This window comes from Rutilus rutilus (assembly GCF_951802725.1).
Source record: "Rutilus rutilus genome assembly, chromosome: 18".
NCBI classification, from domain to species: Eukaryota; Metazoa; Chordata; class Actinopteri; order Cypriniformes; family Leuciscidae; genus Rutilus; species Rutilus rutilus.
Window position 1 is genome coordinate 270477 of NC_140231.1, and position 26371 is coordinate 296847.

The 26371-nt window shown below is 38.9% G+C and overlaps 2 protein-coding genes across 2 annotated transcripts in view; both read left to right on the forward strand.

The window, feature by feature from the left end:
* Positions 1–26371, forward strand: part of LOC311277420 (uncharacterized protein) — a gene marked incomplete at its 5' end in the record, with an annotated part of 199500 nt that overhangs the window by 80835 nt on the left and 92294 nt on the right. The window lies entirely within an intron of this gene.
* LOC311277421 (uncharacterized protein) lies at positions 11150–25812 on the forward strand (the record flags this gene model as incomplete). The annotated part of the gene is made up of 6 exons (XM_084387738.1): positions 11150–11291; positions 23598–23782; positions 24267–24421; positions 24610–25073; positions 25196–25404; positions 25603–25812. The coding sequence occupies 6 exons, from the start codon at positions 11150–11152 to the stop codon at positions 25810–25812; spliced, it is 1365 nt and encodes a 454-aa protein (XP_084243864.1).

Sequence of the window (26371 nt, forward strand, 5' to 3'; positions counted from 1 at the left end):
CCTTTAGCCTTACAGTTAGCCTGCCCTGGACCAGGTTAGTTTCCCAGCATAAGTTGCCAGAGTAACTGAGTTTGAACTATTTTATGTTTGCTTTATGAAACAGAATCAACCGACTATAAGTCTGACTAGCAAAAATAAGCCTGTCTTGTATTTTAATCTTGTTTTATGGAACAGCCCTCCATTTTGGTAAATATTATATGGTGTTTGTCTATTTTTCTGTTCTTGTGTTTCTATAGTCTTCACTGGTTTATGTTTTTTTATTTTACCTGTTAGTGTAATTGTGGTTTGTTTTATACACCAACAATGTGTCGATCTGAGGAATTGGTTAATTGGTTTTTCATTGTCAGTGGAGAAGGGTGAGTAAAATTCAGTTACATCCCACACAGAGCTCATATGGCATTTATCCCACAGCAAATTAATGTGTGTCAATGAGGCCACAACTCGTGTGTGTCACGTTTCCCAGCTAGTCACCACCTCCTCACTACATTTCCCATCATCCTCCCTGGCCCTCACCTGCATGCACTTCCCAATCACAGATCACCGTCACCTGTCACCAATCTTCACTGATCATCATCCAGCACTCTTTAACCCTTCCCTCTGCAGTTCACCATTGTCAGGTGTCGTTGTTCCCTCAGAGAACTCTTCCTGACTCCTTTCCTTTGAGACAGTCTTCAGTCTTCAGTCTTCAGTCTTCAGTCTCGATTTCAGAACCTACATCAGATAAGACTCTTTAACTTCCAGATTCATCCAGTACTCTAGATTCTTCAGTTACTTACCTGCTTCCATTGCTGTGATATAATAGGCTACTTCTGCAATTAAAACCTGTTATCCACTTTTCCTGTGTGAACCCTTCTGTTCCATGACAGTGTGATGTGTAGCCTGGTCAACAGATTCACATATTGATCAATGATATAAAATATACAAGTATGTGATCATAATTAAAGTAATTAAGAAATATTTTGGTTGTTCTGTTTTTAAGAAATATAACTTATGTCATAGGGAAGTGTAGTGTTTTTTTTTGTTTTTTTTTTTGTCCCGACCATCTGATACTGCATGACTTTCAAAGCTTCAAACGTCATCAATCATGTGGTATTGTCATTTCGATACAAGCATCGGTACAGTGTGTGATACAAAAGTGCTTTTAAAACCGCGTTGGAGTCCCGTTATCAACCATCCCATCACTACTTAAATGTAATGACCCAATCAAGAGTTGTTTCATTGAGGACTGTGAGGAGCTGCATCAAGAGATTGAAGACAAACTGTCTGAGGATAGGAACTGTCCAGGTTTGGCATATATTGTGTTTGTCTATTTTTCTGTTTTTGTGTTTCTATGGTCTTCACTGGTTATTTGTTTTTATTTTTCCTGTTAGTGTAATTGTGGCTTGTTTTATACACCAATGATGTGTAAATCTGAGGAATTGGTTAATTGCTTTTTCATCGCTACTGGAAAAGGGTGAGTACATCCTACACAAAGTTTGAATGGTGTTTAGCCCACAGCTCTTCAGAATTATTGTTTGAATCTGAACCATTTCTAATAAGGACTTTTGTCTTTGTGTACCTAACAGGTTAAAGAAACTTGTTTTATTTTAAGCCTAAACCTTTGACTCCTTTGGATTTGGATTCACTTAAGTTTTTGAACATTTAAAATAAGAATTTATTTGTTCTTAATATTGAACTATTTAGTAGTTTGCCCAGTAGGCATTTAAGAGCACATCCTTTATTGACTGTGTTGGGAATTTGTATTACTTCATCGAAGCAGAAAACCAGGAGACTTCAGATGGATCTTATAAGCAGAAGAGATTTATTCTTCCGAGTCTGTAGTTCATCAAGTCTGATCTAAAGTAACTTTACCTTGCAATTTTATATACATTTTAGGAGGAGGGACTTCTGGAGGTGGAGACAGATTCAAACAAAGCATACAAAAGTAGGGAGGAGTTGATTCTATCAGGCGAAAACCGGTTTGGCAGGTTATCTGGCTTGCTCAACAGGTTAAGGAACCCGCCCCAGACTCCAGCATGTTACCAGTCTCAATCCAATCAGCATAACCATTCAAACACATATGTGCTAATCCAATCAGCCCAACGATTCAACGTCTGGGCTGTGGCTCTGGCTCCGGCTCCAAGAGCCATTAAAGAAAATAAAGAGAAGAATCATTTGTGTGATATCATCATCTTAACCTTAAAAGCTAAATACAAGATTCTTAAAGCATATCTGAAATAGATTCTTAAATTTGTAACCCTTCAACTGTCACAAATTTAAGTTCTGTTTAATGGTTTAAATGTTTTAATTTAAATGCATAGTTATTTTTGTACAGTGTTGAATCAGAATGGGTTAAATTGTAATAATCGAACTAAAGAGCCATTTTGTCCTCTGTTAGGCATCCTGGCTAATGTTGTTCCGGAAATTGTATGAACTGAAACTGGTGAAAACAAAGTTAGTAAAGGTTATGATGCAAGTTATGCTATATACAGCAAGTTAAAGTGGCACATTTTAAAATTGTCAACCAGTTTAAGTCCTTGTAATCTTATCAAAGAGAGAAATGTGTGTTCGTTATTATGCCTCCTTTGGTCATTCTCTGCACTTGATGTTCTACCTGTCCTATTGCACCTCACACTGTTTTTCAACTTCTGGTTGTTTCAGAGTCCTAAAGCTAACTTCCAGCTGTAGCTGTGGTCTGTTAAACTGGATTTACTGTATATGTATATGTGTGTGTAATATATATATATATATATATATATATATATATATATATATATATATATATATATATATATATATATATATATATATATATATATATATATATATATAACCCTATATTTCATTTTTTTAATATATAACACATTTTTCTTAAACATATACATGCATGGGTGTGTATTTATATACATCATGTTTTTATGATGTAATGTCTTCCATACATCTTTAATTTATGCTCCTTGCCTTATTAGCCATTTTGCTGTTTTGTGGCCCTGTCCCATTGAGTATTTTATGCCCATTGCTATTTTTCCAAAAAGGTTGTATTTTGTATTGAAATGTACTGCATAAAATGTTGTGTCTTTACTGTTTGTGTATTTTGTATATGTATGCACTTGTTTTTATTATCTGACTGCCTTTTGTGTGTTAGTATTAGTGGCTGTCTTACTATGCCCTTTTTCTGCTTTGTGATTTTTCTCTATGCTCTTGTGGCCATTTGTATTTGTGTCTGATGCTGCAATTTTCATTTAACCTATTTGAAATTTTTTTTCTCCCTCTTGATGGAATAGCTATCGGGTTCACTGGGTATTCCATTCATTTTCATGAACTTTCATGAATGTGGAGAATTTTCTTTTTAAGTGTTCAACAGTTGGACTCGGGTGTGTGGGACTTGTGTGGGACTTGGGTGGGACTTGGGTGGGACTTGTGTGGGACTTGGGTGGGACTTGGGTGGGACTTGGGTGGGACTTGGGTGGCACTTTTGTGGGTGGCACTTTTGTGGGTGGCACTTTTGTGGGTGGGACTTGTCCAGGATAGATTTCAACCCTGCAACCCAACAGTCTATCAACTGCAGGTGCATATCAAAGTCACTTAAGCTATAATATATAGGGGTGCCTCCCACTCACAAAGACAACGTTTTTTTTTTTTTTTTCTTAAGTTTTTTATTTATTTATTTATATTGTACTAATTAGCTTTTGTATTAATGGCTTCGCTTCTTGTTCCATTCAAGATCATGTTTGCCTTTGTCCCTTTTGTTTTATTCATCATTTTTATTTCTATTTTATGACCCTTTTTGTCTGTCTCTTTGCATTTATGGTATATTTAGGTCTTTATTAAAATTTTTGCTTTTAATGTTTTTAAATGCATTTTACTTGTTTCTTGCATTGTCTGTTTGCCTTTTATGCCATTGTTTGCCCCTTGTAATATTGTAAAGCTTTATATGGAAGTTGTAAACTTACTTGTCTTGTATTTTGTTATACTTTGTTTTGTTTGTTTTCATTTCAAAGTCTTTATACTTTGTTTATGGTCCATTTTTCTGTTTCGATGTTCTGTTTTGTAAAGCCTTTGTTAACCTTTTTGTTTCTACCCTTTTTAATGATTGTACTTGTGCCCATATGCCACTTTGTGTAATTTGTAATACCCTACAGTATTTGTAAAATCCTAACCCTTTCTTTGTTTTTTGTTTTTTTTAATACTTTAAAGGTGCATTGCGCAAGAGTCTGAGTTTTCGCAGAACTACGCCCCCTCTGGCGGCAAGCGAAACTGCAACCAGAGGTGTGCACGCTCACGGACCACACGCACACGCACGCTTGCACGAGCACGAGCTGGTCATAACCCAAGGAGCATCAGCCGCACAAATCTTTTGTTTACAATCATAATGTCTTCAGAGGTAATAAAGTTTTAAATCTGCAAGTAATTTAAAATATGTGAAAGGAAAGGCAATTGAGTAAATAACACACTTATGTGTGAGGGGAAAAAATGGGGTAGTAGAAAACTTAGACGTTTTTTATTCCCATCTATCTCCATGTTGAACTGTGTTATGTGTTTACTGTATCCACTTATGACTATTATTATGGAAACACGTTCATGAACAATATAAGTTATTACTTTGTAAAAGCTCAAAATAGTAATCATGATACCATACCACACAGTCGGTCAACAAAGTACACCCAAATGTCTCAAGGTAATAAACAATCAAGTGGCACTATGACGTTACCATAAAAGCCAAACAGGCTAATCCGCCGAAGATTTGCGGGGGTTTAGCCTGTTTTATTGATAAGCTAAGTAGCATATTCCAATAGCAATAGATCGTAATTAAGCAGTAATTTGCTCAAAATTTGTGTCTAAGTATCTAACTTATATATCAGCATTTTATATCACAATCATTCTGAACCTGATCACTGACAATGGTAAGTTAGTAAAACCTATTCCGATTGTACATTTATCTAGCTTACGCTAAAGCATTACACATTTTATGGATCGTCATTTATTGTCATTATTGGCCGTATCAGACATTAGAGAATGGGATATATCTTACCTTTTTATCAAGAAAAAAGTCAACTGAGGATCCCGTTTGAGCCCTAGAGCAGACCGGAGATCTCTCCATTTGTTGAAAGCCTTCCCTATGTTTACTCTCGTCTTACCCCGACGCCTGTCTGACTCCAATTTGGACCTTTTGGTTGCACTAGACAAAAGTTCTCTTTTTTTATCTTACGTGGAGTTTGCGTTGGTGTTTGAAATGAACTACAAACTTCTCTTCTCTGAACTTCTAATGAACTTCTCTTAGAATCCATTTTCTACGGAGAATGGCGGCGTCGGCGCATACACAAACCTGCCAGACATATGAGCGTGCCGTGAACGCGCATGACGTCACGCCCAGTCTCAGATTCCGACCCGAATCCCTCTTATTTATTTTACTGTACAGGATTATAGACGCAATCGCAGTGATCAGAGAAGGGCTCATTCAGCCCATCAGGCAATTGTTTAAGCATGTATGGGTTAGAAAACGGGTATTTTTAACATGAAAAGTGGCGCAATGCACCTTTAAAGTACTTGTCAGGTTTATATTCTGTTTTGGTTTATTTTTTGTTCTCATTATACTGTGTTGGCTGGTCCCTCCAGCTGTTTAGACAGTCCAGTCTGATGTCCTTCCCACTCAGCATGAAGCCTCTCATTAATGCTCCTTCTCCCACCTCCTCTACCCATGTCATCTAGTTAATGGGGCCTGTGTCCGCTGGCTCCTTTCAGCCCTTTGGCTCATCCTTCATTGGCCACCCTTTAATCCTTGGGTCCGCCTTTGGCTTCCAGATTACCAGCTCCGCCTAGGTGTTGATCCTCTGTCTTCGTGCTAAGCCCCGGACTTAACTTTCACTCTGTCGACCTATCAGCTCCACCATGGGCAGTTATCCCTCAAGCTGTATCGGGCTCCCTCGTCCCTCTGACTCCACTTGGTCAGTTATCACCATGGTTGAACCACAGACTTCCGATCCTACGGCTATGCTTTGTCCCTCCACCCCTATGGTTCTGCCTTTACCCTCCAGTGCAGTGGTCTTGTCTTGGGTCTTCAGCTCTGCCTAGGTCCCCATCTCTAATGGCTCCATCTGAGTTGGTTGTCCCCCGGGTTCTGCCTGGCCCATTTACCAAAGGTCCACCTATCCTTTTATCGGCTGTGCCGTGGCCCTACATCCTGGTGAGCATGTTGGGAACTCCTGCCATGTTCTCCCTCACTGTTCCCTCCATTGTCTCCTCCATGGTGGTTTCCTCTGTCACAACCCGCCTTGGTCACAACTCTCTCCAGCTCCACAACGTCAAGCTACCACTCATCCTCTTTTGCCTCTTTATTCATACTACTTTACACTTTTTAGTGGTTTCTCTTTGTACAGTTTCGTATTCCTGCTTAAGTTTACGTGTAACTTCATGGTCCTTTTTTTGAACCTTTTGTATAGATCTTAATGTTTTGTATTTATGCTGTTGATTGACTTGTAATGTATTTTTGTTTTATTGTAATGGTGTGTTGCAATTTGTTTTGAGAAAAATACTCAAACTGACACAAATACATTTAAAAATGTGTATATGGTCCTCCTTCCGCACATTTGTAAACGCGTCAAGCGTGACCTTTTCAATTGCGTATTACGTGACGTCACGAACGCGCATCACAGAACAGAGCAAGGCGAACATTTGTGCTTATAAAACTTAAACTTTTTTATTTATTTTTGAAATGACCGATCGTTTGGCTAGATAAGACCCTTATTCATTGTCTGGTATCGTTTAAAGCCCTTTGAAGCTGCACTGAAACGGTCATTTGGACCTTGAACCGTTTGGGTCCCATTGGAATCCATAATATGGGGGGAAATCCTGGAATGTTTTCATCAAAAACCTTAATTTCTTTTCGACTTAAGAAAGAAAGACATGGACATTTTGGATGACATGGGGGTGAGTAAATTATCAGCAAAAGTTTTTTTAAAAGTGAACTTCTCCTTTAAGCACACTTAAGTACAGTACTGATACTTATTGCAGATCTTCCACAGAAGTTCAACTACATTTCAATGATGCGTCAACAAATTCCTGACCATTTCAAAATTTGGCAAAAACCTTTTAAAATATAAATGACACCTTTCCAGCAGTTGAGTCAATTTTTTTTTTCAATCAATAAATGACAAAAATATATTAAAAGATCATTCTTTAAAAAAGAAAGAGGGAGAAATAGGACAAAAGCATTTCAATTTTTAAAAAGAAAATGGGCTTCAGAAGTCTGATGTCATAACTACAGGTAGTCCAACGGTTCAGGTCTTACATCAGACTACTGCCTCTGTTCCTTTGGGTTCTCTGAAATCTGAAACAGAAAGCTTGATGTTACTCAAGAACAAGTCAATTCAGTTGCCACATTCAAGAAATTCAAGATAGTTAATATACTAAACACAATATGATTCACTTTTTTTTTTTTAAAGTTGCTGAACACAAAATATTCTAACTATGATTAAAGTATAAATAAATTCTGATTATTTCATTTATTTTTCTAAAATCTATTAATGCTTCAATATCAAAAGAAATCACTATGGCAGGGGTGTCCGATTTTATCTCCAGCCCTAATTAAACACACCTGAAGCAGCTAATCAAGCTAATCAAGGTCATTAGGATCAATGAGCACTTCCAGGCAGGTGTTGGAGCTAAACTCTTCATGAAGAGGAACAAACACCTATGAGCTATAGCCATGAACTATATCTCAGGTCATTTTCTGTGAAACTACATAGCATTCAAATAACAAGTTTATCTTGTAGAATAAAAGAGTTTAGGTTTTTTCAATTAAAATTTCTTTAAAGGGATGGTTCAGCCTGAAATGAAAATTGTGTCATCATTTACTCACCCTCAAGTTGTTCAAAACCTGTATGAGTTTCTTTCTTCTGCTGCACACAAAAGAAGATATTTAAAGAACATTGGTTACCAGAAAGTTGACGGAGGACATTGATTTCCATAGTAGAAAATAAATACCATGGAAGTCAATGGCTTTCCATCAACTGTCTGGATGCCAACATTCTTCACTCTCTTCTTTTGTGTGCAGCAGAAGACAGGTTTGGAACAACTTGAGCGTGAGTAAATGATGACAGAATTTTCATTTCGAGCTGAACTATCCCTTTAAAGCTGTAGATTCACCTTATGTACACCTTAATCTCTTTAAATATCACAAAATAGCCATGTCAGTCACTTTCTTAATAAACACAAGATTTGTTTTTTGTTGTTGTGTTTCAGTGGAAACAAGCTTAACTGAATGGAAATCAGTTACATTTCTCAAATTCAATACAGATTCAGGAGAGAGATAGAGAGTCTTTATTGTCCCATAGGGATAATCATTTCCACACATCCTTTTTCCTTTTCCATAGCACAGAAATATCACATATAAGAACCACATATAACGTGTAATACATAACATATTCAATACATCTACAAACATACAGCTCATTAAGACACCCACAAGAAATTGTCAGATATAAAAAACTACAAGGCAACTGAGGTTGGTGGTAGTAGTAGTGATGATGGTGGTGGTGGTTTTTATGGTGGGAGGGTCGGTGGCAGTATTACAGTTTGTTCAGCGTTGTAATGGCAGTGGGGACAAAACTTTTTTTAAAATAAGCTTTGGTCCAGGTTAGTGTTCTGTATCTGCGACCGGATGGGAGTAGTGTGAAAAATTTGTTCAGGGGGTGGTCTGTATCAGCTACTATTGTGCGTGCTAGGCGTGTGATGGCTCTATCATTCATGTCTGATAAACTGGGTGTAGGGAGACTGATAATCTTGGAGGCAATATGTGTGATTTTAATGAGTTTGTTTTTGTAGGTGGCGGTTAGCATTGTGTAGAAACAGGTTGAACAGTACAGCAGGGTGGGTTGAATGATACTTTTGTAAAGTAGAAGCAGGAGGTGAGGAGCAACAGAGAGGGCTTTCAGTTTGCGTATTACGTGTAATCTTTGTTGTGCACGTTTCTGGATGGCAGTGACATGTTCCTTGAAGTTCATTTTATTATCTATAATGAGTCCCAGGTATTTAAAACTGCTGACCTGTTCGATTGGTTGACCGTAGATGTGGGTATGGTTCAGTCCAGGTGGTGATTTGGATGTGTACATGACCAACTCTTTTGTTTTGTCTGTGTTTAGTTGGAGGTAGTTGTCCTGACACCACTGTGAAAACTGTAAAATTGAATCCTGATATGCTGTAATGGAGTTATTGTTATTGAGTAATCCAACTATGGCAATGTCATCAGCGTATTTGTAGAAGGTGGTGACGGGTGATGGGCTATTACAGTCATTAGTGTACAGGGTGTAGAGGAAAGGGCTGAGAACACAGCCCTGTGGGGCACCAGTGTTGGTGATGATGGTTGATGATGTTGTTGAACCAATTCTAACCGTTTGCGGTCTATTGCTGATGAAGTTATGGATCCAGTGAATGAGAGGTGGGGGAATGTTGAGGTGATGTGATTTCTTGATGAGCTGGTGGCGTTGAATTGTATTGAAAGCGGAACTGAAATCAATGAAGAGTACTGATGCAAAGTTCCCAGATGTCTGTAGATGTTGAAGAATAGGATGGAGGAGGCATGCCACTGCGTCCTCCGTACCTCGTCTGGGTCTATATGCAAATTGATGTGGGTCCAAGTGTTGTCTGACAGTTGGCAAGATGAGGTGAAGAATTAATTTTTCCAAACATTTCATGATTATAGGTGTGAGTGCAATTGGTCGATAGTGGTTAGGCTCTGAAGGGCGGGGTTTCTTTGGGATCGGTGCAATGATTGAGGTTTTCCAGAGGGTGGGTATTGAGGCTGTCCTATATGATTCCCAGAAGATGTTGTGGAAAATGGGAGAGAGTTCCATGGCACAGAGCTTAAGCACCCTTGCTGGGATGCCGTCTGGCCCTGTTGCCTTGCCAGGTTTGCACCTGGCCAGCTGCTGTCGGACATCCTCCTCTGTAAAGGGGGGGGTGTGTGGGGTCTCGGCGGGGGAGGGCGCTGAGCAAGTCCTCACATGTGGTAGAGTAGTCATGGGTGTCAAACCGAGCAAAAAAGTTATTTAGGGTGTTGGCAAAGGTTAATGGGTCTGATGTTGTGATGTGGTTCTGTTTTTGTTCCTGTCCAGTTAGTTTTTTGACTCTTTGATAAGCTTGTTTTGTGTTCATGTTACTGAATTCCTGCTCCATTTTTTCTTTATATTTCATTTTGGCTTTGGTGATATCATTTTTTGTCTGTCTATTGAGTAGTTTGAGAGTAACCCAGTCCTTCTGCTTGAAAGCTTTTTGTTTTTGTTTCAGAGTGAGCTTGATATGAGGGGTGATCCAGGGCTTAGAATTTGGGTATCTGGTGATGTTTTTTATTGGAATAGTTGTAGTGATACAGAACTTTATGTAGTCTGTTATTAGCGAAATCCGCTCATCCAAACTTCCCTGAAAAACGTCCCAATCGGTGCAGGCGAGAGAGCCCTGCAGCTGTGCAATTGCATCCTCCGACCATTGAGTGGTGCTGTACGTTTGTGGCTTGATGCGTTTCAGTTCCGGTTTGTATTGCGGGAGAAGGAACACGACATTATGGTCAGAGAAGCCAAGTGGGGGGTAAGCCCGAGCGCTGAAGGCATCAGTTATATTACCATAACACAAGTCCAGAGTGTTCTCTTTTCTTGTGGGGACATCCACGTACTGTTGGAAGGACGGCAGTACATCGCAGAGAATGCATTTATTAAAGTCCCCTAAAATAAACGCCGGTGCCTCGGGGTACTTGGCTAGCATGGAATTAGCCACCTCGGCTAGTATCTCCGCGGCTGCCTTGATGTTAGCACTAGGAGGGATGTACGTACAGGTGACAACCACAGCAGGGAATTCCCTCGGGAGGTAAAAGGGGCGCAAGGACAGGGTCAGCATCTCCACGTCTGGTGTGCATGTCCTATTATGGACTTTGATGTTCTCACACCACCTTTTGTTAATGTAAACACAGACCCCGCCACCTCTCCCCTTGCCTGACTGGCTAGTTCTGTCGGCCCTTATGATGGTGAAGTGATCAAGACTGACCTCAGTGTCTGGAGTATCTTCGTCCAGCCAGGATTCAGTCAGAACGATGATACAGGCGTCCTTGAAGGCTCTCTCCGTCAGACACTTGGCGTGCAGCAGGTCCATTTTATTCCGGAGGGAACGGACATTCGCCAATATGATGGAGGGGAGAGGGGGTCTGAAGGGACGCTTCCGAAGTCTGGTTCGCACACCGCCTCGTCTACCTCTTCGCCTCAGTGTTATCCCCGGCGGTAGTGAGATTGCAGGCTTCTGTTTGCACCAGATGGAGGACCGTAGCTGTAAAAGATCCTCACGGCTATAGGTGAGTAGTCCTCGGTTGCTGGTTTCACTTGATTCTAGTGCCATCACCGAGTGGATGCTGATAGTCCAGACTAAAAGTGTAATTCCGATTGCTTTGTAGAAATCAACCATTGTAGATAGACGAGACTTAGCAATAGACAGAAGACAGATTTTCACAAAGGACTTCTCAATAGCATGAGACGCTAGGCAGTTATACAATCAAAACAAACGAGAGACATGAGACCGCTATGGATCACAGACGGGATGTGTGTCGTCGCAGCAGAGCATGCGCCGGAAGAGACGGAATATGAATGATTACCTGATTAAGCAGAGATAAGGCACAGGATATCATCAAGTCGCAGGTAGGTGATTATGCTGTCGACAACAACTCGGTGTATAATCAATGTCGGCATTATCAGGAGGGTGCTGCTTTTTTTTTTTTATTGTCCATCTTCGTCGGCCTTCATTCCTACTAAAGGAGCAATGTGCTCTGCATGCAAGCACTGACGGATGCAAGACATGGGCTATGTTTGCAGTGTAACTTTCTTGCTCATGTTCATGTCTCCTGCACTTCAAGAAATGTGTTAAATAACGTTAGAACTTTATTCAGGAAATTCGTAATAAACTTTACTAAAGCAATGTGCATTTTTTAAGTGTGTAGATGCACCATTGTTTGTAACTGTGCTAGAGAAGTCATGTAAGTATGTCAGGTGCTTCAACAAACAAGATTTCTGTATAGGATGCGCCTATGTTTTCTCTCTATGCTCTCTCTATGCTTCTATGCGCCTATGCTTCCTGCTCAGCTACTGTTCGGACGCTCTCGCTTACTGCTCCGCGCTTTGCTCTATCGCTTTTACATTTTATCTCCTATTTTTTTAATATATATATATTTTTTTTCCTTTATTTTATTTCCTTTTATCACCTAATTTTAACTTCAGCAAATCAGCACAGTGCTCATACGACAAAGTTTGGATTACTTCAAAAACTGAGAATTCTTTTACCCGACCAGCTTACATTCCGGGAAAGGAAAACCCAACTGCCTAAAAGGATAAGAGAAAATGCCTCTTCTGAAATCTACTTGCTGCACTAACTGCCACAGACTTTTACAAAGGATTGCAGTTCTAGAAACAAAGTTACTTACGGGACCACCAAACCAGACGGAGCACACAACAGAGCTTCGTCATGGACACCCTCAGCATACCGGTGAGTCCCATGAAACTAGTACTCCTCGACAGGTAGAGAAACAAGCCGATCGACTTACTAATCGATGGCACACACAGGGAGGGAGACCCAAAGGCACTCGAGACATCAGACTGTCACGAGCATCACATATTGCCACAGTAGCATCCTCTACCCCAGATACAGCTCTGACAAGGATTGCAAAGACTGGTCTGCTACCACCGCCTATACATCTTGAGAACAGATTTGAAGTGCTAATGAATGTAAATGAGGAATCCACAAATGTGATGAATGTGATCGAACACAGACTGAATAGGCCAGTAGCTAACACTGGTGCTAACTGGCGCTCAAGGTCAAGCAGACAGCGGGACTCAGCTCAGAGCGCAGCCGGGCCCAGGACTCTGATAGTGGGGGACTCCATAATCAGAAACATTAGCAGCAGGGATAGAACTACGTGCTGCCTTCCACAAGCAACAACTTCTGATATAAACAGGGAACTTCAGAACATTCTGATGGAACATAAGACTGCAAATCGACTCATCATTCATGTGGGGAAGAATGATATTCATAAAGAGCAGTCAGAACTCCTTAAGAAGGATTTCAATGAACTTTTTGAAACACTTAAAAGACTGAAAGTTCAAACATTCATCAGTGGACCACTCCCAGCAAGAGGAACAAACAGGTTTTCACGGTTGCTTGGGCTTAATACATGGCTGCAAAAAACCTGCAATATAAAAGGAGTGAATTTTATTGACAATTTCAATCTTTTCTGGAGTCAGAGACAACCTTTTCATCGGGATGGCCACCACCCAAACAAACTTGGTTCAAGAGTGTTAAAGGACAATATCTACTTCTCCCTCAATCATCCTTCTGCAGTTTGTGCCAATCCACTCAATCTGAACGGCACACACACACCTGGACACAGTATGAATGACCACGGGACTTCACATCAGCAGCAAAATGGATATGATAACACCAATCCGCCACAACAACCTCTGCTCACGGACACAATCTCAGCTGAACCCTGCCCACAGAGCTCACCACAGACAGCCATATCAGAACTGCTTGAAGATTCAACACCCAAGGACGACTTCCTGGAAAACAGCCAGGGAAGCCAGGACAGCATATCACAGCCTCTGACAACAGCAGAGCAACAGTCCCTTTCACCAGACACTCTCTCCCTCTCTCCAGCCTCACCCCTTCTGTGCTTCTCACAGAAAATGGAAGAACTGGTGCATGCTGGAACCAGACTATCCCACTCTTTTGCTGCGAGCCCCCAGTTACCTACCAAAAAAAGACCAGCACCATTACCCCCAGCTTCGAAACCAGCAGCAAAGCCTGCGGGCCCAGCTCGCCCTATCCCTCCTGTGAGAACTCTTCGGTCTCTAACACAACGCCAGGGCCCACACCCTCCTCCATCTGCTCGAGGTGAACCAAAAACAACTGATACCAGCTCTCAGTGATGTGTGTCGGGTCCCCGTTTTGAAAACAGAAACTTTCTCAAATGTTTACAGAACAAGCGGGAACCCAGTGTGCCTGTATCTTCCTCTATTGCTGTACTATTTCAAGATAGAAAGTCTAAGGCCTTCAATAGCCGTACAGCAAACCTAACTAATCTGGTGCCTCTTACACGTCAAACTAAGATTGCTGTGGGGAAAAGTAAGTCTGTTAAGTTAGCTCTTTTAAACACTCGCTCACTTAAAAATAAATCCCTTCTAGTCAACGACTTAATAACCACAAACAATCTGGATTTTATTCTTCTAAATGAAACCTGGCTAGAAGACAGCTACAGTGCAACAATCCTCAATGAAGCAGCCCCTCCTAACTTTACTTTTATGAGTGTCTGCAGAGCTGTTAAGAGAGGTGGGGGTCTAGCTGCTCTTTTTAAAGATATCTATCAATGTAAGCAAAAATCATTTGGGAATTACCCGTCTTTCGAATATCTGGGTATTGTGTTAAAAGGTGCTCCACGCATTTTACTCATCATTATTTACAGGCCACCAAAATACTCTCCAACCTTTGCTGAGGACTTTACAGAACTAGTATCGATAATTACCTCAGAGTTTGACTGTTTTGCCATTGCTGGAGATTTTAACATCCACATAGATAGTGCAGAAACCAAAATGGCAAAAGAAATCAATACTGTTTTAAAAACTTTTGATCTGACTCAGCATGTTCATGGACCCACACACAATCGTGGACACACTCTAGATTTACTTATCAGTAAGGGTCTAAACATTTCATCGATTGTTATTAAGGATGTAGCACTGTCTGATCATTTCTGTATTTTCTTTGATATATTGATCTCTCCTGCCACTGAAGCTAGATCTGTGTCTGTCAAGAAGAGATGCTTAAATGAGAACACTAGTGTACTATTTATGAAGGCTATATCCTTAACACCAAGCATATCTGCAGACTCTGTTGATTTTCTCCTTGATTCTTTTAACTCAAAAGTTAAAGGTGTAATTGATGATATTGCTCCTGTTAAAGTCAGGAAGAAGAGTGGCAGACAAAAGGCACCTTGGAGAAACTCAACAGCAGTGCAAAATATGAAAAGACAATGCAGAAAAGCAGAGCGCATGTGGCGGAAGACAAAACTTGTAGTCCATTATAACATCTACAAAGACAGCCTTCATGCTTTCAATATGGAACTAGGCAAAGCTAGACAGACTTTCTTCTCAAATATTATAAACAGCAATTTAAACAACACACGCACTCTTTTTGCTACTGTAGAGAGACTGACAAACCCGCCAAACCAGATTCCCAGTGAAATGCTCTCAGACAACAAGTGCAGTGAGTTTGCCTCTTTCTTCTCTGAGAAAATCAACAATATCAGAAAGGTGATCAGCACATCCTTGAGTTGCACTGGGGTCAGACAGATCAGACCACCTGAGAAAGTAGTTACTATGTCTGACTTCAAAGAAATTGATGGCACAATTTTGGAAGAAACCGTACAGCACCTTAAAACATCAACCTGCGCTCTAGACAACCTTCCCACATCATTTTTCAAAAGTGTGTTAAACAGTTTAGAAGCAGATCTTCTAGAAGTGGTAAATGCTTCACTTCTCTCTGGGAGTTTTCCAAACTCCCTGAAAACTGCAGTTGTCAAGCCCCTCCTGAAAAAGAGCAATCTGGATAAGACCATATTAAGCAACTATAGACCGATCTCAAATCTTCCTTTCATAGGCAAGATCATTGAAAAAGTTGTCTTCAATCAGCTGAATAAATTCTTATGCTCGAATGGATACTTTGACAATTTTCAATCTGGTTTCCGACCGCACCACAGCACAGAGACAGCGCTCATAAAGATAATAAATGATATTCGCTTAAATACTGATTCAGGCAAATTATCGGTGCTGGTACTACTCGACCTCAGTGCTGCATTTGACACTGTTGATCATAACATACTTCTGGACAGGCTGGAAAACTGGGTGGGGCTTTCTGGGATAGTCCTAAAATGGTTCAGGTCATACTTAGATGGGAGAGGTTATTATGTGAGTATAGGAGACCATAAGTCTGAGTGGACATCCATGACATGCGGAGTCCCTCAAGGCTCAATTCTTGCACCACTCCTGTTCAACCTGTACATGCTTCCAATGAGCCAAATAATGAGAAAGAACCAGATCTCTTACCACAGCTATGCAGACGACACACAGCTCTACTTAGCCCTATCGCCTAACGACTACAGCCCCATTGACTCCCTGTACCAGTGCATTGATGAAGTCAACAGTTGGATGTGTCAAAACTTTCTTCAATTAAACAAAGACAAAACTGAAGTCATTGCGTTTGGAAACAAAGATGAAGTTCTCAAGGTGAACGCATACCTTCACTCTAGGGGTCAAACAACTAAAAATCAAGTCAGGAATCTTGGTGTGACACTAGAGTCAGACCTTAGTTTCAGTAGTCATATCAAAGCGATAACAAAATCAGCATACTATCATCTAAAAAATATTGCAAGAATAAGATGCTTTGTTTCCAGACAAGACTTAGAGAAACTTGTGCATGCTTTCATCACCAGCAGGGTGGATTACTGTAATGGACTCCTCACTGGCCTTCCCAAAAAGACCATAAGACAGTTGCAGCTCATACAGAACGCTGCCGCCAGGATTCTGAGCAGAACCAGAAAATATGAACATATCACACCAGTCCTCAGGTCTTTACACTGGCTCCCAGTTAGATTTAGGATTGATTTTAAAGTATTATTACTGGTATATAAATCATCCAATGGCCTAGGACCTCAATACATTGCAGATATGCTCACTGAATATAAACCCAACAGATCACTCAGATCATTAGGATCATATCAGCTAGAAATACCAAGGGTTCACTCTAAGCATGGCGAGTCCGCTTTTAGCTATTATGCCAGCCGCAGCTGGAACCAGCTTCCGGAGGAGATCAGATGTGCTCCTACTGTAGTCACATTCAAATCCAGACTCAAAACACATCTGTTTAACTATGCATTTACTGAATGAGCACTGTGCCAATGTTCGTCCGACTGTTTGAACTGTACTGTATTTTCTGTATAAACTGATTTAATTATTCTTATTCTTTTTATTATTTTAATTTCTTCTATGTAAAGCACTTTGAATTGCCACTGTGTATGAAATGTGCTATATAAATAAACTTGCCTTGCCTTGCCTTGCCTTGCCTAATGAGGAAGCGTTACACTACTGAGAAGTGCGCATGCAAAACCAAAATGGGCATTTACCAACCAGTGGCCAATTTCAAACTACAATAAATGTTTTTCAACCATTTTTCAACAGACTTGCTAAACCACCCCACCCCTAAACCAAACCCCCAGTGTATTAGAGCAAATGAGGTAACACCATTGAAAGTGCCCATCATGAACTGAGACGCACCACTGATTGGGAAACACCCAGTAGTGTTTTGCACAGATACATGCCTGCAAGATCTTGTGCTCATAAACTAAGGCTCACTGTTAGTTCAATGTCACTGTCTTCACCCATGTGTGCTGTTCCCTTTCATCAACATTTCAATGCTGATCCAACACACTTTAAACACTGAAATTTTGATGTCAACCAAAATGATGGTTTGGATCAAAACTCAACATTGAATCAATGTTACCATGCTGTCTGGGGAGTGATCAATATTATACTCGCTGTCTATAAGTAAGCACTGGCTGTATCAAACTGGTGTCTTGTAAGCGCTAGTATTTTTCAAGACGGACTGATTAAAAATACTTTTAATAACTTTTTAAAGAAAATAAGATTGAAAGACATTTGAGTGGAAGTATGAGAGTCATCAGTGAATTCAGTTGTTGTGTGTGATGCACATGGAAGCTAACAATAATCAGAGCCTCATAAAAATCACTTCGTTTACAAGCAAAATATGAACACCTCAGAACATAAATAGTGTAAATAGCAGTATTGATTCAAGCAATAAGTCAGTCATATCTTATTAGTGGGCTGGTGTTTTGAAATAAGAAAACATTCAGCTAATTCTGTTTAATGGCTGGTAATGCATATTTTTGTCCTGTACATTTTCTCAGTTCACTCAATGATGTCAGCTTCATTTTTGTAGCTTCATGTAAAAATATCATGCGTCAATTTTTTTTATCAATTTTATTATTTATTTTATTAATTCTTATAATGTTAGTAGAACATCAAAATTTTCATCGTTTATACAAAGGTCATTTTCTACCCAGATTTTAGCTCTCTGATTTAAACACCTAAAAGACTCGCGTCTCATTAAAGACTTCAATGTAATGAGTACTATTGTTGCATTTTTGTCAGTTCCCTGGAAAAGGGTTGCATTAGGTTCTTTGATGAGAACTGAGAAGGAATGCAAATATTCTTTAGTAGTCACACCTAGTTAAAGGAGAAGTTCACTTTTAAAAAAACTTTTGCTGATAATTTACTCACCCCCATGTCATCCAAGATGTCCATGTCTTTCTTTCTTAAGTCGAAAAGAAATTAAGGTTTTTGATGAAAACATTCCAGGATTTCCCCCCATATTATGGATTCCAATGGGACCCAAACGGTTCAAGGTCCAAATGACCGTTTCAGTGCAGCTTCAAAGGGCTTTAAACGATACCAGACGATGAATAAGGGTCTTATCTAGCCAAACGATCGGTCATTTCAAAAATAAATAAAAAAGTTTAAGTTTTATAAGCACAAATGTTCGCCTTGCTCTGTTCTGTGATGCGCGTTCGTGACGTCACGTAATACGCAATTGAAAAGGTCACGCTTGACGCGTTTACAAATGTGCGGAAGGAGGACCATATACACATTTTTAAATGTATTTGTGTCAGTTTATCGTTTAAAATGCCCATTCGTGTGCGTATCCTGGGTGTTTTAATATTAAAAAGCCAAAAAGAACATTTTCTTCAGGACAGAAATTTTTCAAGCGTGACCTTTTCAACGCAATTGCGTATTACGTGACGTCACGAACGCGCATCACAGAACAGAGCAAGGCGAACATTTGTGCTTATAAAACTTAAACTTTTTTATTTATTTTTGAAATGACCGATCGTTTGGCTAGATAAGACCCTTATTCATCGTCTGGTATCGTTTAAAGCCCTTTGAAGCTGCACTGAAACGGTCATTTGGACCTTGAACCGTTTGGGTCCCATTGGAATCCATAATATGGGGGGAAATCCTGGATTGTTTTCATCAAAAACCTTAATTTCTTTTCGACTTAAGAAAGAAAGACATGGACATCTTGGATGACATGGGGGTGAGTAAATTATCAGCAAAAGTTTTTTTAAAAGTGAACTTCTCCTTTAAGCACACTTAAGTACAGTACTGATACTTATTGCAGATCTTGGTGGGAAGTTCAATTCCACAGAAGTTCAACTACATTTCAATGATGCGTCAACAAATTCCTGACCATTTCAAAATTTGGCAAAAACCTTTTAAAATATAAATGACACCTTTCCAGCAGTTGAGTCAATTTTTTTTTTCAATCAATAAATGACAAAAATATATTAAAAGATCATTCTTTAAAAAAGAAAGAGGGAGAAATAGGACAAAAGCATTTCAATTTTTAAAAAGAAAATGGGCTTCAGAAGTCTGATGTCATAACTACAGGTAGTCCAACGGTTCAGGTCTTACATCAGACTACTGCCTCTGTTCCTTTGGGTTCTCTGAAATCTGAAACAGAAAGCTTGATGTTACTCAAGAACAAGTCAATTCAGTTGCCACATTCAAGAAATTCAAGATAGTTAATATACTAAACACAATATGATTCACTTTTTTTTTTTTTAAGTTGCTGAACACAAAATATTCTAACTATGATTAAAGTATAAATAAATTCTGATTATTTCATTTATTTTTCTAAAATCTATTAATGCTTCAATATCAAAAGAAATCACTATGGCAGGGGTGTCCGATTTTATCTCCAGCCCTAATTAAACACACCTGAAGCAGCTAATCAAGGTCATTAGGATCAATGAGCACTTCCAGGCAGGTGTTGGAGCTAAACTCTTCATGAAGAGGAACAAACACCTATGAGCTATAGCCATTAACTATATCTCAGGTCATTTTCTGTGAAACTACATAGCATTCAAATAACAAGTTTATCTTGTAGAATAAAAGAGTTTAGGTTTTTTCAATTAAAATTTCTTTAAAGGGATGGTTCAGCCTGAAATGAAAATTGTGTCATCATTTACTCACCCTCAAGTTGTTCAAAACCTGTATGAGTTTCTTTCTTCTGCTGCACACAAAAGAAGATATTTAAAGAACGTTGGTTACCAGAAAGTTGACGGTGGACATTGATTTCCATAGTAGAAAATAAATACCATGGAAGTCAATGGCTTTCCATCAACTGTCTGGATGCCAACATTCTTCACTCTCTTCTTTTGTGTGCAGCAGAAGACAGGTTTGGAACAACTTGAGCGTGAGTAAATGATGACAGAATTTTCATTTCGAGCTGAACTATCCCTTTAAAGCTGTAGATTCACCTTATGTACACCTTAATCTCTTTAAATATCACAAAATAGCCATGTCAGTCACTTTCTTAATAAACACAAGATTTGTTTTTTGTTGTTGTGTTTCAGTGGAAACAAGCTTAACTGAATGGAAATCAGTTACATTTCTCAAATTCAATACAGATTCAGGAATATGAATGATTACCTGATTAAGCAGAGATAAGGCACAGGATATCATCAAGTCGCAGGTAGGTGATTATGCTGTCGACAACAACTCGGTGTATAATCAATGTCGGCATTATCAGGAGGGTGCTGCTTTTTTTTTTTTATTGTCCATCTTCGTCGGCCTTCATTCCTACTAAAGGAGCAATGTGCTCTGCATGCAAGCACTGACGGATGCAAGACATGGGCTATGTTTGCAGTGTAACTTTCTTGCTCATGTTCATGTCTCCTGCACTTCAAGAAATGTGTTAAATAACGTTAGAACTTTATTCAGGAAATTCGTAATAAACTTTACTAAAGCAATGTGCATTTTTTAAGTGTGTAGATGCACCATTGTTTGTAACTGTGCTAGAGAAGTCATGTAAGTATGTCAGGTGCTTCAACAAACAAGATTTCTGTATAGGATGCGCCTATGTTTTCTCTCTAATGAGGAAGCGTTACACTACTGAGAAGTGCGCATGCAAAACCAAAATGGGCATTTACCAACCAGTGGCCAATTTCAAACTACAATAAATGTTTTTCAACCATTTTTCAACAGACTTGCTAAACCACCCCACCCCTAAACCAAACCCCCAGTGTATTAGAGCAAATGAGGTAACACCATTGAAAGTGCCCATCATGAACTGAGACGCACCACTGATTGGGAAACACCCAGTAGTGTTTTGCACAGATACATGCCTGCAAGATCTTGTGCTCATAAACTAAGGCTCACTGTTAGTTCAATGTCACTGTCTTCACCCATGTGTGCTGTACCCTTTCATCAACATTTCAATGCTGATCCAACACACTTTAAACACTGAAATTTTGATGTCAACCAAAATGATGGTTTGGATCAAAACTCAACATTGAATCAATGTTACCATGCTGTCTGGGGAGTGATCAATATTATACTCGCTGTCTATAAGTAAGCACTGGCTGTATCAAACTGGTGTCTTGTAAGCGCTAGTATTTTTCAAGACGGACTGATTAAAAATACTTTTAATAACTTTTTAAAGAAAATAAGATTGAAAGACATTTGAGTGGAAGTATGAGAGTCATCAGTGAATTCAGTTGTTGTGTGTGATGCACATGGAAGCTAACAATAATCAGAGCCTCATAAAAATCACTTCGTTTACAAGCAAAATATGAACACCTCAGAACATAAATAGTGTAAATAGCAGTATTGATTCAAGCAATAAGTCAGTCATATCTTATTAGTGGGCTGGTGTTTTGAAATAAGAAAACATTCAGCTAATTCTGTTTAATGGCTGGTAATGCATATTTTTGTCCTGTACATTTTCTCAGTTCACTCAATGATGTCAGCTTCATTTTTGTAGCTTCATGTAAAAATATCATGCGTCAATTTTTTTAATCAATTTTATTATTTATTTTATTAATTCTTATAATGTTAGTAGAACATCAAAATTTTCATCGTTTATACAAAGGTCATTTTCTACCCAGATTTTAGCTCTCTGATTTAAACACCTAAAAGACTCGCGTCTCATTAAAGACTTCAATGTAATGAGTACTATTGTTGCATTTTTGTCAGTTCCCTGGAAAAGGGTTGCATTAGGTTCTTTGATGAGAACTGAGAAGGAATGCAAATATTCTTTAGTAGTCACACCTAGTTAAAGGAGAAGTTCACTTTTAAAAAAACTTTTGCTGATAATTTACTCACCCCCATGTCATCCAAGATGTCCATGTCTTTCTTTCTTAAGTCGAAAAGAAATTAAGGTTTTTGATGAAAACATTCCAGGATTTCCCCCCATATTATGGATTCCAATGGGACCCAAACGGTTCAAGGTCCAAATGACCGTTTCAGTGCAGCTTCAAAGGGCTTTAAACGATACCAGACGATGAATAAGGGTCTTATCTAGCCAAACGATCGGTCATTTCAAAAATAAATAAAAAAGTTTAAGTTTTATAAACACAAATGTTCGCCTTGCTCTGTTCTGTGATGCGCGTTCGTGACGTCACGTAATACGCAATTGAAAAGGTCACGCTTGACGCGTTTACAAATGTGCGGAAGGAGGACCATATACACATTTTTAAATGTATTTGTGTCAGTTTATTGTTTAAAATGCCCATTCGTGTGCGTATCCTGGGTGTTTTAATATTAAAAAGCCAAAAAGAACATTTTCTTCAGGACAGAAATTTTTCAAGCGTGACCTTTTCAACGCAATTGCGTATTACGTGACGTCACGAACGCGCATCACAGAACAGAGCAAGGCGAACATTTGTGCTTATAAAACTTAAACTTTTTTATTTATTTTTGAAATGACCGATCGTTTGGCTAGATAAGACCCTTATTCATTGTCTGGTATCGTTTAAAGCCCTTTGAAGCTGCACTGAAACGGTCATTTGGACCTTGAACCGTTTGGGTCCCATTGGAATCCATAATATGGGGGGAAATCCTGGAATGTTTTCATCAAAAACCTTAATTTCTTTTCGACTTAAGAAAGAAAGACATGGACATCTTGGATGACATGGGGGTGAGTAAATTATCAGCAAAAGTTTTTTTAAAAGTGAACTTCTCCTTTAAGCACACTTAAGTACAGTACTGATACTTATTGCAGATCTTGGTGGGAAGTTCAATTCCACAGAAGTTCAATTCCATTTATCACAACCTTAACCACACTCAATAATCTCATGTTTCTTTTGAGTTCATTCTTTCTTGAGGGCGGAGGCAGCGTGGTCATACCTTTAGTATAAAAGCACCAGGTACTTTGTTCTCCATTTCACTTACTAAAGCAAAGGTAAGTCAGTTTCACTTAACTTTTTTAACTTTTTTAAAATCGTTTTCAGATATCCTTCCATTTCCATGTTGTATTTTCCGAGACATGTTTTAAACCAAACCAAACTGTTCTGCTTTCAGTACATTGTATGAGAACTCATTACACACATTTTTGTGTAAACCTACTAAGGATGGCTGATAGCGATAGCAAGTATCAGATTATTTTATCAAACAGAAAATAATACCAGCAATCAATGTGATCTTTTCAGCCTTTAAAAATATGCAATGTTTTTTTTTCACCAGTGGCTGTGTCCCAGTGGAGCCCAACCTTTGTACAAGGCCTTCTCCCTGCTGCCGAAAAGACAGCGCTACTCTACCATCTCTCTTACCTGAGCCTGGCCAACTTCCCCAACCTGGAGAGAATCATCAGGAGTCGCGCTGTGGAAACTCAGCTTCTGTTTGGATCCTCTCATGCAACTATATTGAAAGTACTGTTTCAGACTTTCTCTTGACTTCAGTATTTTCATCTCTGTGAAATTTGTGTCAATTCTCCAAACATAAGGGGTTTGTAGTAATTAGAATGTCATATAGTCTGTCTGTTAGCTGGAGATTAAATTTAGCTAAGTTAGTTATAGGAGTCTCTACCTTAACTGGAAAAAAATACATTATGTGTCATATTTTCATAATGTGAAAAATGTTCAGTTTTTTTAGGTTTAAGATTTTAGGTAAAATCTTTCATAACCTAAGAGTTTGTACACATCACCTTGGTTTGATATGCTTCTTATGAAGTTTAAATGCATATCTTGATTTTTTTATCAACTTTGAACTTAATTTATAATAACAACAGTTAATGCAGAAGCATTATGAGCAGCATTTCAGAAAGATTTACAGGACAAATACAAGCAATAAGAGTTCTGATTGTTTTGTTTTTAAGTCTAAGATACTTTATCTTATGTCTCTTTCTTCTCACAGTGTATTTTGACCAGTGAGAACCTGGTTCAGTCGCTGTTTCCCATGTTGGCCGTAGCTGTGGAGAAAAATAAGCCGGTTTTGGCAGTCAAATTCATAGAGAAAGCACAAGTCTGGATCAAAGACATTATCACTGATGTGGGCAGGATGGTGGAAAAGTAAGAACATTTTCCTCATGAAAACATATTTCAAAAAATACCTTGAGCAGTTGAATTGTTCGTCTACATGCATCTGCTAAAATCAGGCAGAAGTATGAACATGTTTTAACCTAACTTTTAAGCTAGTTACACCAGCCCATTGTTATAAAATGCTAATTTCACTGCAACATTTCTTCAACATTGTATAGGTATAATTTACTCAACAAAGATGTAGCATCAACCACCAGTGATGTTGTCAAGGAAAAAACAGATACAGATAAAAAGATTACTAAACAAGACCAAGAGTTGAAGCAAACTGAAAAAAGCCTGAATGATCTGAAATCTGAACTCCAAAAAAACACAGCAGAGCTCGATGAAACTGAGAAAAAGATCAACAGAAAAATCAAAGAGATTCAAGTATTTGTAAGTTCCAAAACCAAAAACAGGAGAGGCCTCAGCATCTTCGTTGCAATCGTTCCATTCGTCAGGCTAATTGTTAAAAGATTCTATAAAACTGTGCGTGATCCTCGAAATGTTGCACGTATGAAGGCTCTTGAAGCTGAACTGAATCGCCTCATCGCTGAAAAGACTGCTCTGAAGCAGAAGCAGTGGCAGGTCCAACTAAAGATCATTGATGGGCAGATGAAGGTTGCCAAAGCCAGTTTTGAACAGAGTGAGTCTGTTTTCTTTCATGTTTATAGTATACCAATATGACAAGTGACTGTGAGATTCAAGTCTAGTTTCAGACAGGGAGCAAACGTGTAGCTTGCTGAAACCTTTATTTCCCCTCTGCAGATTCCATACCCGACCCCATCCATCTAAAGGATGTTCAGAGTAGCTTGGCAAAAATTCAGGCAATTCTGATTCAGCTCAGCAACTTCTGGGAGAGTGTTGCTCAAATGCTGGACTTCCTGGAAAAGAAGACCTCTGCTGGAGAAGATTTTATTAACGAACTTGCCGATCTAAAAGAGGAATTTCTAGAAACAATCAAAACAGCTAAAGAGGTAAAAGTGATGTTTACATGATTCAGAACATTTTCAGTAAGATATTCTAAAATGTTTGATTTATTTTGTTTAATTTCTTTATTATTTATCTTTATTTGTACCCGAAGGGAAGGCTTAAGGGTTCCCTCATTTTGTCCAGCCATTACTAAGGATTCATCTAAAAGTCTTATGTGACTTGTAAATGTTTTAATTCCACAGGCTTGGAACAGTTTTGGTGTAGGCTGTAAAACAGCATCTGTCCTCTTTAAGCTCCAAAACAAAGATGCCTACAGGTTTCTGGAGGTTAGTCCTTCCTCTCTCTCCAAGGAGGAGTGGCAAAAGGCGTACGAAAGCGTAAAGAAACAACTGGAGAAAATAGACCCACCACCAAGTTTGACATTCTCTGCTACACCTGCCATTTCTTATTGATCTACAGAGCGTGACACGCAAAAGTGCGTTTGTTTTCTGTCTTATGATGCTGGTAACCTGGGATGATGATGTTCAGCCTAAATACTGTACTTGTAAACTGCAGAGTTCTGTATTACCTTCTACTTAACGCCTAAAACACTCTTTATATACACTCCTCTCCATATGTTTAATCTCTTTATGAGCTCTTGCAAAAAGACTCTTGTTGAATGGATAGAGAAAGAGATAAAAATGGATGAACAAAGTTTGATAACATCATTATTGAATTTTTGTTTTAAATAATCTTAAATTTCTAATTAGTTTTAAGTGTAAAGTCATAGATTTAAGTTTCAGCAGCAAATATTTTGGCATCTCAAACTACTTTTGATGTCACTGGATACACAAAAATTGTCACATTACAAAATATATTCTTGATTTGTTCTGATAATTAATAAGCTCAATATGCAGATGATTTTAACACAGTTTAATCATTCTTAAATACGGGAAATGTGCTGCTGCTAATCGTAATGCGCCTCGAACTTGCTGACGTTAATGTTATCAAACTATGTTATTATAACTTATA